Here is a 14,348-nt window from a genome sequence, read left to right on the forward strand (position 1 = left end):
TGTATCTTGAGTCGATTGTATCGAAAATATATCGGGCAGAATAAGAAGCCGAAAATATGATAAACAGCGAAGAAAAGTTTTACCTAAAAGATTTCGCTTATTGAAAGTCGGAGTAGCAAAACAACAACAAGATATTTTTCCTTGTAGCAAATCATTTTATTGGTTTTTATAATTCAACTGCACAACCTTTTCCAACATGAATTCTCAATCTAATGATATGAAAGAAATGATCAATGGTGTGAAATGTGTCAAACTTGAAGACAATTCGATGTGCACATCCAATTCATTCAATCAAACACAAAACCAATCATTCAACCAGTATCAAGATCAGGCCACGGAATTGAAGACTGAGTTTACCGTAAAAGCTGAAAGTCCGATCCAAATGCCATCGTTTAAGGTAAGAATATTCAACCATTTTCACAATTCCACGATTTTCCATTCTTTTATTAATTAACAGATTATTTGTTATATATATTTTTTTGTCTATATGTTTATTACAGGAAATGACAATTCGAAAGCCAAATGATCGTCAATTTGTTCAATTTAAAGATTATTTTTCCCGAATTGAACCTGAATCGAAACCAGAAAATCTTCTTCTGTCTATCAACATGAATCGAGACTTTAACGAGCCTGAGTGGACGTTACATCAAATTTATTCAACGTACGACATTCTGGTATTCGGAACTAAATTACCAAAAAGTTCAATTACAGGGTTAGCTAAAAAACAAAAAAGAGCTAAAACAGAAATCGATTATATGCTAAAAGGTCGTCAATTTCAATCAAAGACAGAGGATATTGAAAGTCAATGTCAACTTTACTCCTCAATCGTAAGAATATTCAATCTAAGATCCAGACAGAGAAATTTGATAAACTTGTGTGAATTTCGTTAGTAATAATTTTCCATTTCTAATCTTTAATATAATTTTCAGGATTATTCATTCATTCGCAAACCTTCGCATTTAGAAATCGGTTTATTCAGGGCGTACTATGATATTGAAGGTAATTGCTCGAAAGAGTTATTATTAAAGCTTTTAAACACCGCGAACCGTGGCGGGCGACAGTGGACTATGGCTGAAGTGTTTGCAACTCTCGAGATTCTGGTAATGGGAACAAGAATGTCAGATGCTAGGAGTGTTCGCATAACTAAAGAACAGAAAAGGGCACTAATGGATATCAAAGAGTTCATTGAAAATTATCCTCATCAAGTGTCCAAATCGTCGACTTTAAATTGAAATAAAATTTGATAGAAAATGTATCAATATTTGTCTTATTTTTGGTTATAAACAACGTGGGCCTGAGGCAGTGAGAGCGGTCAATGTTTTCTACTACCTAACATACGAGGGAAATATTGATTTAAGTACAATTTCTTGTAATGACCCTGCCCTTAAAGATGCTATCGAAGCTCAAATCCGACATTTCGGTCAAACACCATCACAGTTAAGCACCGAACCTCATCCTCCTCGATCATCGGCTCTCCATGTTTCACCTCTAATGTTTTCGCCGGTGATGGATGAGATTTGCATGTCGATAAAGTTCCCCTTTAATGCAGCCATTACCGCCATCGCTGCTTGTACAATGAACACTTCGTCCAACTCAACAGGCGGTTCTTCGACATCATCATTTCGAGCGAGAATGGACTATGCCTGAAGTGTTTGAAACTCTCGAGATTCTGGTAACGGGAACTTGAATGTCATAGGAAAAAAGAGTTCGAATGACTAAACATAACAGAAAAAGCTCTAATTTGGTCTATTCAAAGTTCTTTGATAGTTTCTCTTTTTTATTTAATCAACAAGTGTAAATAATTGTTTTTTTTTCAAGATAATTAGTAAATTGTTACAACAAAATGTTTTATTTCAATAACCATTTGTCCAAATATACCCTTATTTAATTTCGTAAAGTTAATCGAGGGAAACAGAAAAGAAGAAAAAAAAATTAAATTAATGTTATAATAATTATAATCGTAATTGGTAATAATCTGATTAATCAAACAGGTTGTTAATCAGGATTAATTTAGAAGAAGAGGAAAAGAAAAGTACAGATTAATTTCCAAGTTTCCAATTGTGATTTTGCTTTGTTGTCGTTAATTATTGATCATGATCACTTTTTCTCCAGGTGATTTAATTTGTTAGCCATTGAATGATTTGTAATTAATTCAAATTTCCTTGTAAATACTAATCAAAAAAATTACATAGTCTTATTTATACAGAAATTATTATTATAACGGGAATGCTCAGATGATCACCAAGTCCGAATCATCAAATACTTAATCATAAATGCTTCAATCAGGAATCAGTTAATCGTTAATCAATAAGAAAATTAAACAATTGCCATTTTCTTCATGGTAGCAAAAAACACGTTAATTATCATCAATGTACATTAACAATTTGATCCATTTGACTCAATTGGATAAGCATTGTTTTCTTTTGGGTGTATTCCTAAATAATTGATGAGTTTACAGGTTGTCGATTAATCTTCATCAATCAATCAGCTTTGAAACTTTCTAGACTAGAAATAAGATGTTAATTATTATATAATAGGCACTAAATACTATTAATATTTGTAATTTGTTTTTGACAAAATAATAATAAAAAAAATGCTGAGATGAAAAAAGAGAGACAATAATTGCATCGAGGTGGGAAATGGGAATTGAATTGTAAAGTGTCAAAGTTGATTTTCAATTTCATTGTGTAAATCCAGAAACATTGGCTAATCAATATCGAGAAGAGTACTCATGATGCCAACGATTAAAGTCTAATTTATAAATTATTAATCGACCATTTTCTGTTCCAACCAGAAGATATTTATAATCAACTAAAAGAATTGATTTGATCGCATTGGTTCCTTGGCCTGTTTCTCTAACGGCAAGATCGGGATTCGGACAAGCGGTTAAAAGGTCAGAAGTGTTGAGCGCGTAAAGTGGGGTCACATCAAAAGTTCGTAAAATTTTAATCATATAAGGTGACTCGCTTAATATGATGTACTCTCCGTCACGGGTTATGGTCATCATGAGAGATGAGATATCTTTGGGTCGGGGAAAACTAATACATTTATGTAATTCACCTCGCAAATTGTAGGTAAACAAAAGTGCTGTTGGTTCACTTGGTGCTACGGTTGTTGTTGTTGCTGTTGAGGACGATGATGATGAGATTGTGTTGGGCATAATTGTTGACGTTAATGATGATAAGAGTGATGAACTTGATTTGGAAGAAGAGGGAGAAGATGATAATGGACGATCAACTGAACATGCAGTTCCTACAATAAATGCTAATTCTCTTGCAAGAACAAGATTATTGATGAAATAATCATCATCTCCACAATTAGTATTTAAATTAACATTGGAATCAGTTGAGTCACGATGCACCTTTGAATTGGTACTTCGGGATGAAGATTTTTCTGAGCAACCAGAAGTTTTCCTTTCCTTTGATGGTGAATATTGAATTGAAACTTCACCGGCGGTCATACTCGCTTCCATTGTTACTTTAACTTCAACATTTTTATTGTTTCCTTCATCCATTGGATCAACTGGATCATCGCAATTATCGGCGAAAGGTTTAAATGATAAACTAATAGCATCGGAAACATTTAAATGTCGTTTGCGAACATCAATTGCAGTTATACAATCGCCATTGGTGATTGAATGGACAAGAATCAGATTTTTAGATCCACTTGAGATTAGACCCAATTCAGCGGAGATCAGGAGAGACATAATCATAGATTCGTGTCCAGTTAGGATTAATTTAGGTAAAGGATTTCCGGAAATAGCAGAGGCTCCATTGTTACCCTCTATTTGAGCATATTTGGCATTCCAAGTCCAAAATAGAACGGAACAATCAACTGAACCCGAAGCAACGTAAAAATCAACAGCAACATTACATTCGCTTCGAGCAAGACAGGTGACAAGTCCTCGGTGTCCATAAATGACTTGGGTTAATTTTCCTGTTTCAGTTGAATAAACACGAAAAGAGTTGTCATAAAATGGAGCCATTATTATATATTTTGAGTCGATTGTCACAATATATCGAGGAGAATAAGGAGCCGAGGATGATGATAGACAGCAAAGAGAAGTTGTATCTAAAAGATGTCGCTTATTGGAAGAGGAAGAGGACGAAGTTGATGAGGAAGTTGTCAAGGCCGAATCAAGGGTAAAGGGTTGATTAGACTCTTTTGGATTCCATTTATGGATGTGATAGTGTTGAGCACTGTTAATGGTAACAATGGACGACGGAATACTGGACAGTGAGGTTGAATTGGCAGAGGAGTTTGTTGATGATGTTGAAGAACCACCTGTTGAGTTGGACGAAGTGTTCATTGTACAAGCAGCGATGGCGGTAATGGCTGCATTAAAGGGGAACTTTATCGACATGCAAATCTCATCCATCACCGGAGAAAACATTAGAGGTGAAACATGGAGAGCTGATGATCGAGGAGGATGAGGTTCGGTGCTTAACTGTGATGGTGTTTGACCGAAATGTCGGATTTGAGCTTCGATAGCATCTTTAAGGGCAGGGTCATTACAAGAAATTGTACTTAAATCAATATTTCCCTCGTATGTTAGGTAGTAGAAAACATTGACCGCTCTCACTGCCTCAGGCCCACGTTGTTTATAACCAAAAATAAGATCAATCCATTGATGTAATTGACAGGAAACCAGATCAGATTCTAAGGCCATCCGATGGAGTCTTATAAAGTGTTCTGGTGAATCAGCCCATTTGGGCAGATCAACATTACGAAGTTTTTTAGTTGGTGCACCTCGAGGTGAGGTTCCAGAAAGCACTTCAGGTAAATAGAAAAGTTCAGGAATCAGTTCCTTGACATTCTGATGACCTCCCATCAATGACCCCAACCAGGCTTCACGAATTGATGTGAACAATCTTGATTCATTTTCAAGTCGACCATCTTGGAGAGCTAAATAGGCCGAATGAAAAGGTTCTAATCGGATAAGCCAACCAAGAGTAAAGGCAGCGGTGGAATAATGGGTTCCGTAATGGAAAGCGGGTATGTGACTATTATCCCAGGAATTGTATCTTTCAATGAATTCTGCTCTTCTCTCACTGTTTAAAGCTCCAATTGGTTTACTGAGATCACGGAAATTGGTGGGTTGAGATAGATCTAATTCAGGTGTATCATAGTTTGTTAATATCCATGGAAAAACGGGATATTGATTCAGATCTTGATAAGTTCGACCTGCGATTGTGTTTAAAAACATCAGATATTCAAAATTAGTAATCTCTCTCTTTTGCCATTTATGGGTCATATTGGAAGCTGCAAAGAGCTGCTTTGGTGTCATCAATGAAGCTCTTCTTGATTGAGGGATACCATATTTAACACCAACTCCAACGGCGGGTAAATATTTGACCACTTTTTTCACAGTCTCTGAATCAGGGAAAACAAACATGACTGATGTTCGTTGAGCAAGAAAGATTTCGAGAGCAACAGGTTGCAGTAAATAACGACGACTAAAAATCGCTCGAATCTCATTGAAAGGTACTTTTCCATTGTAGGTGATTAGGTCACAATAGCGAAGAACTCGAAGATCTAAATCACGAAAACCACCTCGACCCGGTTTAGAACTTGATGATCCCGCCAATCCTTTCAAATTTTCCTCTGGTAATTTGTCTCGTGAGCTTCCGGATGAAGGTCGAGATTTGACTTTGACACTTGTTCCTGATCCATCATTTGATTGTTTGGAAACACATGAACCATCAACCGAAAGAGTGTCATTGATGTTAATTGCTTCGAAGAAAATTTCATTCGCTGTAATTTGTAGCGTTCCTTCAATTGAATAAATGTTCCAAATAAGATTACACTCGACTGAGTATAAAACGGTTCCAACAAATTCAGCAGCTGAGGCTGGTCTATCGTCAACGTCGCCGTTAACAGATGAGCTCATATCTTCAGATTCCCAAAGGAAAAGTTCAGTTTCCTCATCAGATTCTGTTCGATTTGTGGCTGGTTGTTGCTGCTTTGGAACAATTAAATGAGTTGGAAGGGATTGACCATCTTTCTCTTCTTTGCCAGTTTTCGATTCATTAATGATGGCCTCCATCCTTGAAACATTCTCTTCTCCATAAGGATCGAGTAAAAATCGACGACGACGACGAGCATCATCTTCCCAGGTATCAAGTTTATAGAATAATTTTGAACGATCAATTTCCAGGCGCTTTTGCTGCTGTGAAAGTGATTCTCTGAATCGAGTGAAAATCATTCGATCTCGTCTTTTAGCCGAATTGATCAACGAATTAATCAGTGCTTCTTCGTGAGCACGAGCAGCAAGTGTCTCTAAACAGGCAAGTGAAAACTGTTCGTGTTTTGAAACATCATCAGCGCGAAGACGATTAAGGATGAATTCGGCTTCCATTGCAACTCTAACGATATGATCTTTCATAGCGTGGCTTAATAATCGTCCCTCGTTAATTAATTCGATGAATGCAAGACCGGCATTCTTTTGCAAAGTATTCTGCCACTCTTGAGAGCAGAGTAACATCACTAGCTCGACTGGACTGGCATTGGGACGGCGGAAAGTTCTGACCGCTTCCTTGGAAACTAAATCTTGTCCATGAGAGCCAAGCAAAGTTTTCGACAAGAATGAGGCAAAGTCGCACATGATCTCCCGAAGAAGTGGGCAGATAGATGAAAGTCGAGCCTCAAGCTTAGAGGTCAACATGTTACCAATATTTGTTGGATTAACTGTAATCGGGTTACTTAGATTACTTTTAATCTCAGATAGGCCTGAGGTTCCAATATCTTCATCGTGAGGCTCTTCACCTTCACCAGGTCCAGTGGTGACCTTTTTACCAGAATCTTTAGCACTGGAAGCACTTTTCGATTCAATAATATCACGATATTCTGAAACCATCAGAACACTAATGAAGTAAAGAGTCGCCAAGGCAAGAAATTGTGATTGTTTAGTATCAGCTTCAGCATCTCGATAAATGCAGGCTCGAAGACGGTTAACGTCCATTTCTTGGAGTAATTTACTTGGATCTTTGATGGGTAAATGATGAAAGGGCAGATAAGAGCCTGAAACTAGATCGGGATTAGCGCTTGGAGCCATGTCGGATAAGATAATGTCACTTGTATCTGGACCATGGCCAACACCTCGTCCACTATCATTACCATGATAACCACCAAAATCACCAAAAAGTTCAGCAGCAGCATTGATAGAGGTACCAAGAGAATAACCATCTTTACCTAAATTAAGTGGATCTAAAGAACCCACACCATTTTCTTCGTGATGTTTTTGAACAGCGAGACAATTTTTCACCGCAACTGTACACACTAAACGTAAACACTGTCTCAAAATACCACCTGATGACATATTTTTTTCACTCTCAAGTTCAGAGAAGGCGATATGAGTAGCAGCGAAACACAATATATCAGCCATGTTGACCAATCGATAGAGTAGTGCATTAGCTTGAGCTAAAGTTAACCCTTCACCACCGGTACCAGCGGGATTAACACCGTTAGCAGAGTTGCCAGAATTTGAATGATTACCACCTGTTGCTGTTGCCAAAAGTGGCAATAAACCCCCTGAAGCAATGATTATATTGTCACAAAGTTGTGAAAAAAGGTGAATCGAGTTAATTATGTAGATTTGATTATCAGGATGTTGAAGAATTTGATCTAATTGAGTTGCGGAAACAGTTAAAATGACACCTGATTTATTTTCAGGGTCTCGAGACGATCCACTGTTAACAGTATCTTTAGAGCTTTGACTTTTCCACATTTGAAGGTCACATTCGATGGAGTAGAATAGATCATTCAAAAGTTTAAGGTGAAGAGGAGACCAACGAAATTCCGGAATTCGAAATGCTGGAGTTGCTGATGCCGAACCAACTGATACCTTTTCACCTTGCACAGAATTCGCTGATGTCCTTTGACGACCACCTTGCAGTAGATTTGTATAAAATTCCTTCAAACTATTGGGATGATGTTTTCGATAAGCTCGACTTGGAGCAAGATCAGCTTCTGTTGTTCCGGAGTCTGAAGTATCTTCAGGTTGAGGCTTCTTTTCGTCTTCTTCATTTTCTAAAGATTTATTGTTAGTTTGACTCGAACTAATTGTACTGATCACTGGTTCACGAACTTCCTTTTCTTCCTTTTCTTCTTTTTCTTCCGTTTCCACTTCAGTTTCTTTAACTTTATCATCTTCTGTATCTAGTTTAGCTGTTGATGGTGAAGATGGAGTTGGTGATGATGATAACGAAGATGGTGATGTAATAACAGGTTGATTTGCTTCGTTGGATGGATCGTTTTTTTCCTCAGTCTCATCTTCTACCTTTGATCCATCTTCATCGTCTTTATCGACGATTACTTCACCTCCAGAGATACTTTCACTTTCCTTTTCTTTGATCTCTTCTGTTGAGCTTTTGTCTTTATTTTGAGCAACACTTTCATTTGATGATAAAAGTTCTGGCGATGAAACAAGTTGATTCGATCCTTTTGTTGAATCAATTTCTCCTTGTGATTTATCAATTTCTTCATTGTGAGTACTTTCAGTGTTTTTATTTATGACAGTTTCACCACCTGAGGAATTTAAATCTTCAATTTGTATTTCATCATCTTTTTCACCCTCGATTCCTTCATTGCTGAGTTCATCTTTATTTTGAGCAACACTTTCATTTATTGTTGTTGATGATGATGAAGATAATGATGGAGATGTAACAACAGGATCGATTGGTTCATTTACTGAATCACTTTTTCTTGCAAATCTTTATTATCGCAATTGGAGTCAATCAATTCAGCTTCCGTTTCAATGGGTTCTGAGGTAGTGGCAGCTAAAGTTGAGCTGATTTCCCGTTCATCTTCCGGTCTACTATCCTCTTCATCGGCAACCTCAGGAGTTGCAACGGTTACTGATGACTGACCTTTGTCAGAATCCTGATCCTTTGAATCAACCGTATCAGTTTGTTGTTGATTTGTTGACAATTTTGATTCTTTACCTAAATCATTAGAAATAAATCAATAGAAACACAATTAGTAAAATAATTGAATTACAAAGTGAAAGCTTTTCAGATTCCGATGAAAGTAAAAACCAATGAGCCTCAATCAACTAAAGACAAACAGTTAATCCAATTATCATGATAAATAAGTTAGGTAAGATTAACTATCATAAGAATGAAGGGAAAAAGGTATTTATCAAAAGTAGATTATAATAATGATACCAGACAAAAAAGGGGATAAGAACTACTTAGACACATAGAGAAAATATAAGACAAAATATGATCAAGATTCAGGAAAAGTAATCAAGTTAATTCTTGATTAGATTTTCAACTGACAAATCTAATAACAATATATTAGTTAACATTTTAATATAACACAATTAATAATGAGAGAAGAAGAGATCAGGAGAATTAATATCAAAGGAGAGAGATAATTTATCGAAAATAGTTGACTAAACAGTAGTTTAATTCAACAGATTATCATTCAAACTGCAAAGAAGTTGATTGTCATCAAAATTTTCTGCTAATCAATTGAATAACCAATAGAATATACTTTAAGAGGATTCAATGGTTCACCAGGGAAGAATTTGTTCTGAAAAAGTCAGAGAATCATGAAAGACCAAACAAAAATACCAAAAACATAATTATGGAGAAAAAAATCTAATCCTTACTGACCAGTTAACAATTAAGGTGTCAAGTGATCTACATCCAAATGAGAATGATGAAGATAAATTTAATAGAGCAAATGAAAAAAGAATAACAAAATTCCTAGAAACTGAATATTCTTCTTCATTCTCTTTCATCATCATCTTCCTTCTTCACATACAAACGATTGATTAGGTTAAACAATGGCAAATCCCTTAGTGATTACATTTACTATCAGTTGATTCATCTCATGTTAAAAGTTTTCGGATGAGGAGGATAATGATGAAGATAAAGATGATAGAGAAAAGTGAAGATACAAGGATCTTGGAGGAAAATGAGATGGATAAAAAACAGAGAATCTATTATATCGATCTAACGTTACCCCACCAAAAAAGAAAAAGAAACTAGTTAATGATATTTTTATTGGGAGAAGGTAAAGAAAAACTATTCGCACAAATACAACTGAATCCAGGGAATATATGAATAAACATGTCTCACCTCTCCCTTCAGGATATTTTCAGATAACAAGGAAAGAAGGAGAAGAAGAAGAAGAGGAAAAGGAAGAGAGAGAACCTTTTATGATAGAATAGACTTGCAACTATTAAATTCTATGTTGTATATGTATCAAAGTTAACGATCAATGAATTGAGTAAGATCGAGGTTTCTCTAACCTATTGTCATGAAAAATGGTGTAGAAAGTAACAATGAAGAAAAACAAAATCCAGATAAATATCAAGAATCTGGTACTAAATATGCTGATACAACGATATTATGTGAAAAGAGAGAGAGAGAGATAAATAGTACAAGTAACCACTGACATTATAAACAAGATCATCTTCATCTCTTTCATTTTTATCTTCTTCCACTAGATCAATAGACAGGAAAGAAGATGGTGATAAAAGAAAAAAAAGGAAATTGGAAGATGAGAAGGTGAAAAGAGAGATAATAATCTGATTCTGTCTAAGAGTATGTTGGTCACTGGAGACAATCATAACTGTGAAATCTAATTGTGATTGATTGGATTAGAAATTGTTAAAAAAAACTTACCTTGATTTGCATATGAATCAGCTGTTTGCTTATTATTTGACTTGTTAATTGAATCATTACCATTAACACCTGAGCTTTTATTATTCACTGTTGAAGAAGTGGTTGATGATGATGATGGTAAACCATTCGAGTTATTATTACTATTTAATTGATTACTGTTATTGCTTGATTTTTTATTGTCTCCACCGAATTGGCTCATGAAATCGTCGAAACTAACCTTAGCGTGGATAATTGCTAAAGTATCAATCCAAACCCTCCAACCACCGTATTCGTATTTGATGGCATGGTACAAGAGAACACGAAATATTGCAAGAATTTGATCTCGAACAACATGATCAGCACGATCTTCGACCAAATTAATTAGCCAATGTTGCCAGACGGACATTTGAAGGACTAAACGTCGATTCTCTCGATTGTTGACTAATAATCGCCATAAATCAGAGATAAATAATTTTTTAATCTTATTACGATCAGATCGACTTTCTCCATGTTGTTGATGATGATGGTGATGATGATGAGACCCTGATGAGGATTTAGTTGAATTTTGCAAATCACTGGTTGACTGTTTGATGACAATTGATGACTTTTTACCATCGGTAATCAGAGTTGCAATGACTTTTAATATCATTGGATTTTCAATCCGAAGGCCACCAAAAGCTCCGGCACCATTTGAACGAATTGTCTCAATCGGTGTTTCAACCAGAATTTCAAATAATGCATTATAAGTGTCGATGGAAAGTGGAGTAAATTTAATTAATCTCTCACGAAGAAGCATAAATAAATTGTTGGGACCCATGACATCTTGTTTTCGTTTAGATGTTGATCTTGATAGAAAATATCCCAGCAATTTAATTGATTGTATTCTTATTTCTTCATTTGGAGAATCCACAAGTTTGAAAACAGTTCGAACTCCATTTTTCATATCAAATGCTGGAATCATTGATGATGGATGTTCAACCATGAGAGTTTGTAACATTTGTAAAACATCAAGAAGATTTGCATCCTGGTGAACAGTGGACAGATAATTAAGGATTGCTTGAAGTTCATCATGATGAACACCATTTCCTTTTATGATTAATTGTTTGATAAACAATAAAATATATGAACGAATAGAGATAAGGTCATTTTTGGAGGGTCGATAACACGATTCACGAGCTTTCACTTGAACGGGTTGAGTTGAAATTGAATAAATTCCCAAGGTGGTTGTTGTCATATTACTTGTTGAAGGTAAACCATGGGAATCATGTGAACCACCAACATCTTCTGGAACAAGCCAATAATAATATTTAAGCGAATGAAGTAATTGTAGGACAGTTGAGATTCGCCGAACCTCACTGAAAATAACACCACCTCCGGGAGATGAGACACCACCATTTGGACCACCTGATGATGAACCAACACCGGTATTCATGGAGGAATAGCTTCCACTATTCAGTGAATCATTGCCACTGTCCCTGGTAACGGTTGAAGATATATCACAGTTTGATCCAGGTGATGATGATGATGAGGAAAGGGAGGTAGAAGATGAAGAGGCTGCAGCACCTACGGTAAGGAATTCGGTGGCCAGGTAACAATATAAACGAATTTGTAGTTTGGAATCAACGTAAATCCATAAAGATGAATTGAACAAAATGCTATCCATTAATTGTTTCAAAAGTATACTGTCTCCGGTTGAGCTTGTAAGAGAAGAGGTTGACATTGCGGACATAAGGGTTTTGGTTAGATTTAAAATTATCTCGAGAGTTTCCTCATTGATCAGGTATCTTGGGTTTTTGGCTAAAAGGGAGGAAATGATTACGAAACCATGAGATTGGACAACTTCATTACCAAACCAGAGAGGTGATGATTCAAGTAGATCACAGATAAAACCAATTAACGTTGAACAAGCCTCTGAATCAGCTGGATAAAGGGTACCATGTAAACCGGTAAACCGATTGAGAAGTGGCAGAAGAGCTTTAATACCACCGATTGATTGTAATGTATCACTAATTGATCGGGTTGTTATTGCTTTGGTATTACCCAATAAAGCTGCATGAGGACTTGATGCAAAATAGGAAACATTTCCTTTGGGTGCTGATTGAAGGCATAAAGTATCACCTTCAACAGCAACCGGTGTGTATAAACTGATCAAGGTGGTTGACAGTTTTTCCTCATATAAAACCTTTTTCATCATCATCGGCATATTATCAAATAGACCCATTTCATTTGGATAACGATATTGACCCATGTAACTTGGACCAAGACGATGAATCGCACAAATTTGGCTTGGATTTAGTGCTTCATGGAGTAAATATATTGCTGATAATTGACCACAGAAAAGATGCGATTCCGAAACAAGATCAGCAGTACCACCGATGAAACATTTATCGAAAATGTCTTGAGTCTGAACCTGCCAGGACATCTCAGTGTTTGCAGTCAATTGACCATTGACGAAAACTTTAATCTCACTTGATCTCCACTTGGCTACATAGGCGATTGCACAATGATACCATTTGAAAGGTACAAATTCGTATGGGATACAATGTTGATAACCTTTTCCTTTGATTTTCATACTCGTTAGAACCAAACAATTACCGGTAAAATGAGCTGAATAACCAACACCTGATTTCGATGTACGAAAAAAGTAAAGGTAAGGTTGGGAATTGATTGAATTGGGTTCCAATCTAAACCAGGAGATAAAAGTCCAACCATTTTGTATTGGCCATTTAACTAAAGGTGGAAGCGCTAAAACTGATCCTTTGGTACCAGGGAATGCAAAGAAAGACGATGGTCGACCCTTTTGATGACTATTAGCACTTCTTATTATGTGGAGAAGTCGAGAATCTTCTTGAGATGAGGCTAAGAGATATTTTAATTTTTCTACATCACAACTGTAACTTGATAGAAGGTTAATTATCTCTCGAAGAAAATGTTTTATCAAATTATCTGTACCACTGGTTGATGTTGACACCTTGTTTTCACCATTTGATGTTGTTGTTGATGATGATGAAGATATACACTTATTACAATAATGTTTCAGACAATCAATTAAAATTTCTTTCGCAGATTCTAAATTAAGAAGGCTTTTTTTGAGAACCGCGATCAATACACTTAATACTTCAGCTACACATTTAACAGGTAGTTGTTTAAGATAATCTCTAAAGAATAATTTTAAACAATCACCATCCAAGAGACGTTGCATATCATCACTGGTTAGAAGACGAAGGATGGAATCGGTTAAATTGTTTTCTGTTTCATCAATAATAGTCATCTTTTCACTATTATTGTTGCTCGGTGGTTCAGGTGGTTGTGGTGGTGATTCCGGTTGTTCTTGTTGTTGTTGATTATTATCACTAAGAGGGATGTCATCAGAGTTACCACCATTAGTGGAGTCTTCACCTGAAGGCTATAGGAGAAAGAAAAAGAGAAAATAAAATTGAAAGGAAGTAACAAATATGAGAGAGAAAAAAAGAGAAAGAAAGGAAAGAGAGAGAAAGAGAAAGAGAAAGAAAAAAAAATAAGAAAATACAAAATAATTTACATGAAATGGAAATTAAAAGTAAACAATTTACTTACCAATTCTTCAGGTAACGTGGACATTTTTAAATTAATCCTAATTAATTAGTTAATTGTCTAAATTAAAGGCCTAAAGATTAAATGTTTACAATGGATTTCAACGTATTCATTGCATAATTAGCGACCTCTACCCAATACATAATAAGAAAAAAATCCATT

General features: G+C 35.8%; 2 protein-coding genes across 2 annotated transcripts; one reads left to right on the top strand and one right to left on the bottom strand.

Moving 5' to 3' along the window:
• The first annotated feature begins 147 nt into the window (after positions 1 to 147).
• On the top strand, positions 148 to 2,053 carry LOC128389947 (uncharacterized). Its single transcript, XM_053349607.1, has 3 exons — positions 148 to 397; positions 501 to 827; positions 930 to 2,053. Exons 1-3 carry the CDS (start codon positions 197 to 199, stop codon positions 1,230 to 1,232), a joined length of 831 nt encoding a protein of 276 aa, XP_053205582.1. The 5' UTR covers positions 148 to 196; the 3' UTR covers positions 1,233 to 2,053.
• LOC128389948 (neurobeachin-like) lies at positions 1,827 to 14,346 on the bottom strand. The gene is given in 4 exon segments (XM_053349608.1): positions 1,827 to 8,706; positions 8,709 to 8,942; positions 10,635 to 14,019; positions 14,190 to 14,346. Coding segments are annotated over 4 exon segments (9,639 nt in total). The 5' UTR covers positions 14,214 to 14,346; the 3' UTR covers positions 1,827 to 2,710.
• Positions 14,347 to 14,348: the final 2 nt, after the last annotated feature.

This window comes from Panonychus citri, unplaced genomic scaffold (genome assembly GCF_014898815.1).
Source record: "Panonychus citri isolate SS breed McGregor unplaced genomic scaffold, ASM1489881v1 Contig00111, whole genome shotgun sequence".
NCBI lineage: Eukaryota > Metazoa > Arthropoda > Arachnida > Trombidiformes > Tetranychidae > Panonychus > Panonychus citri.

What these genes read in the sequence shown, in the direction of transcription:
- LOC128389947 (XM_053349607.1), top strand. Translation starts at nt 197, where the DNA reads ATGAATTCTCAATCTAATGATATGAAAGAAATGATCAATGGTGTGAAA. An exon ending in TCCAAATGCCATCGTTTAAG is followed by an intron (nt 398 to 500) that starts GTAAGAATATTC and finishes TGTTTATTACAG; the next exon opens with GAAATGACAATTCGAAAGCC. An exon ending in GTCAACTTTACTCCTCAATC is followed by an intron (nt 828 to 929) that starts GTAAGAATATTC and finishes TATAATTTTCAG; the next exon opens with GATTATTCATTCATTCGCAA.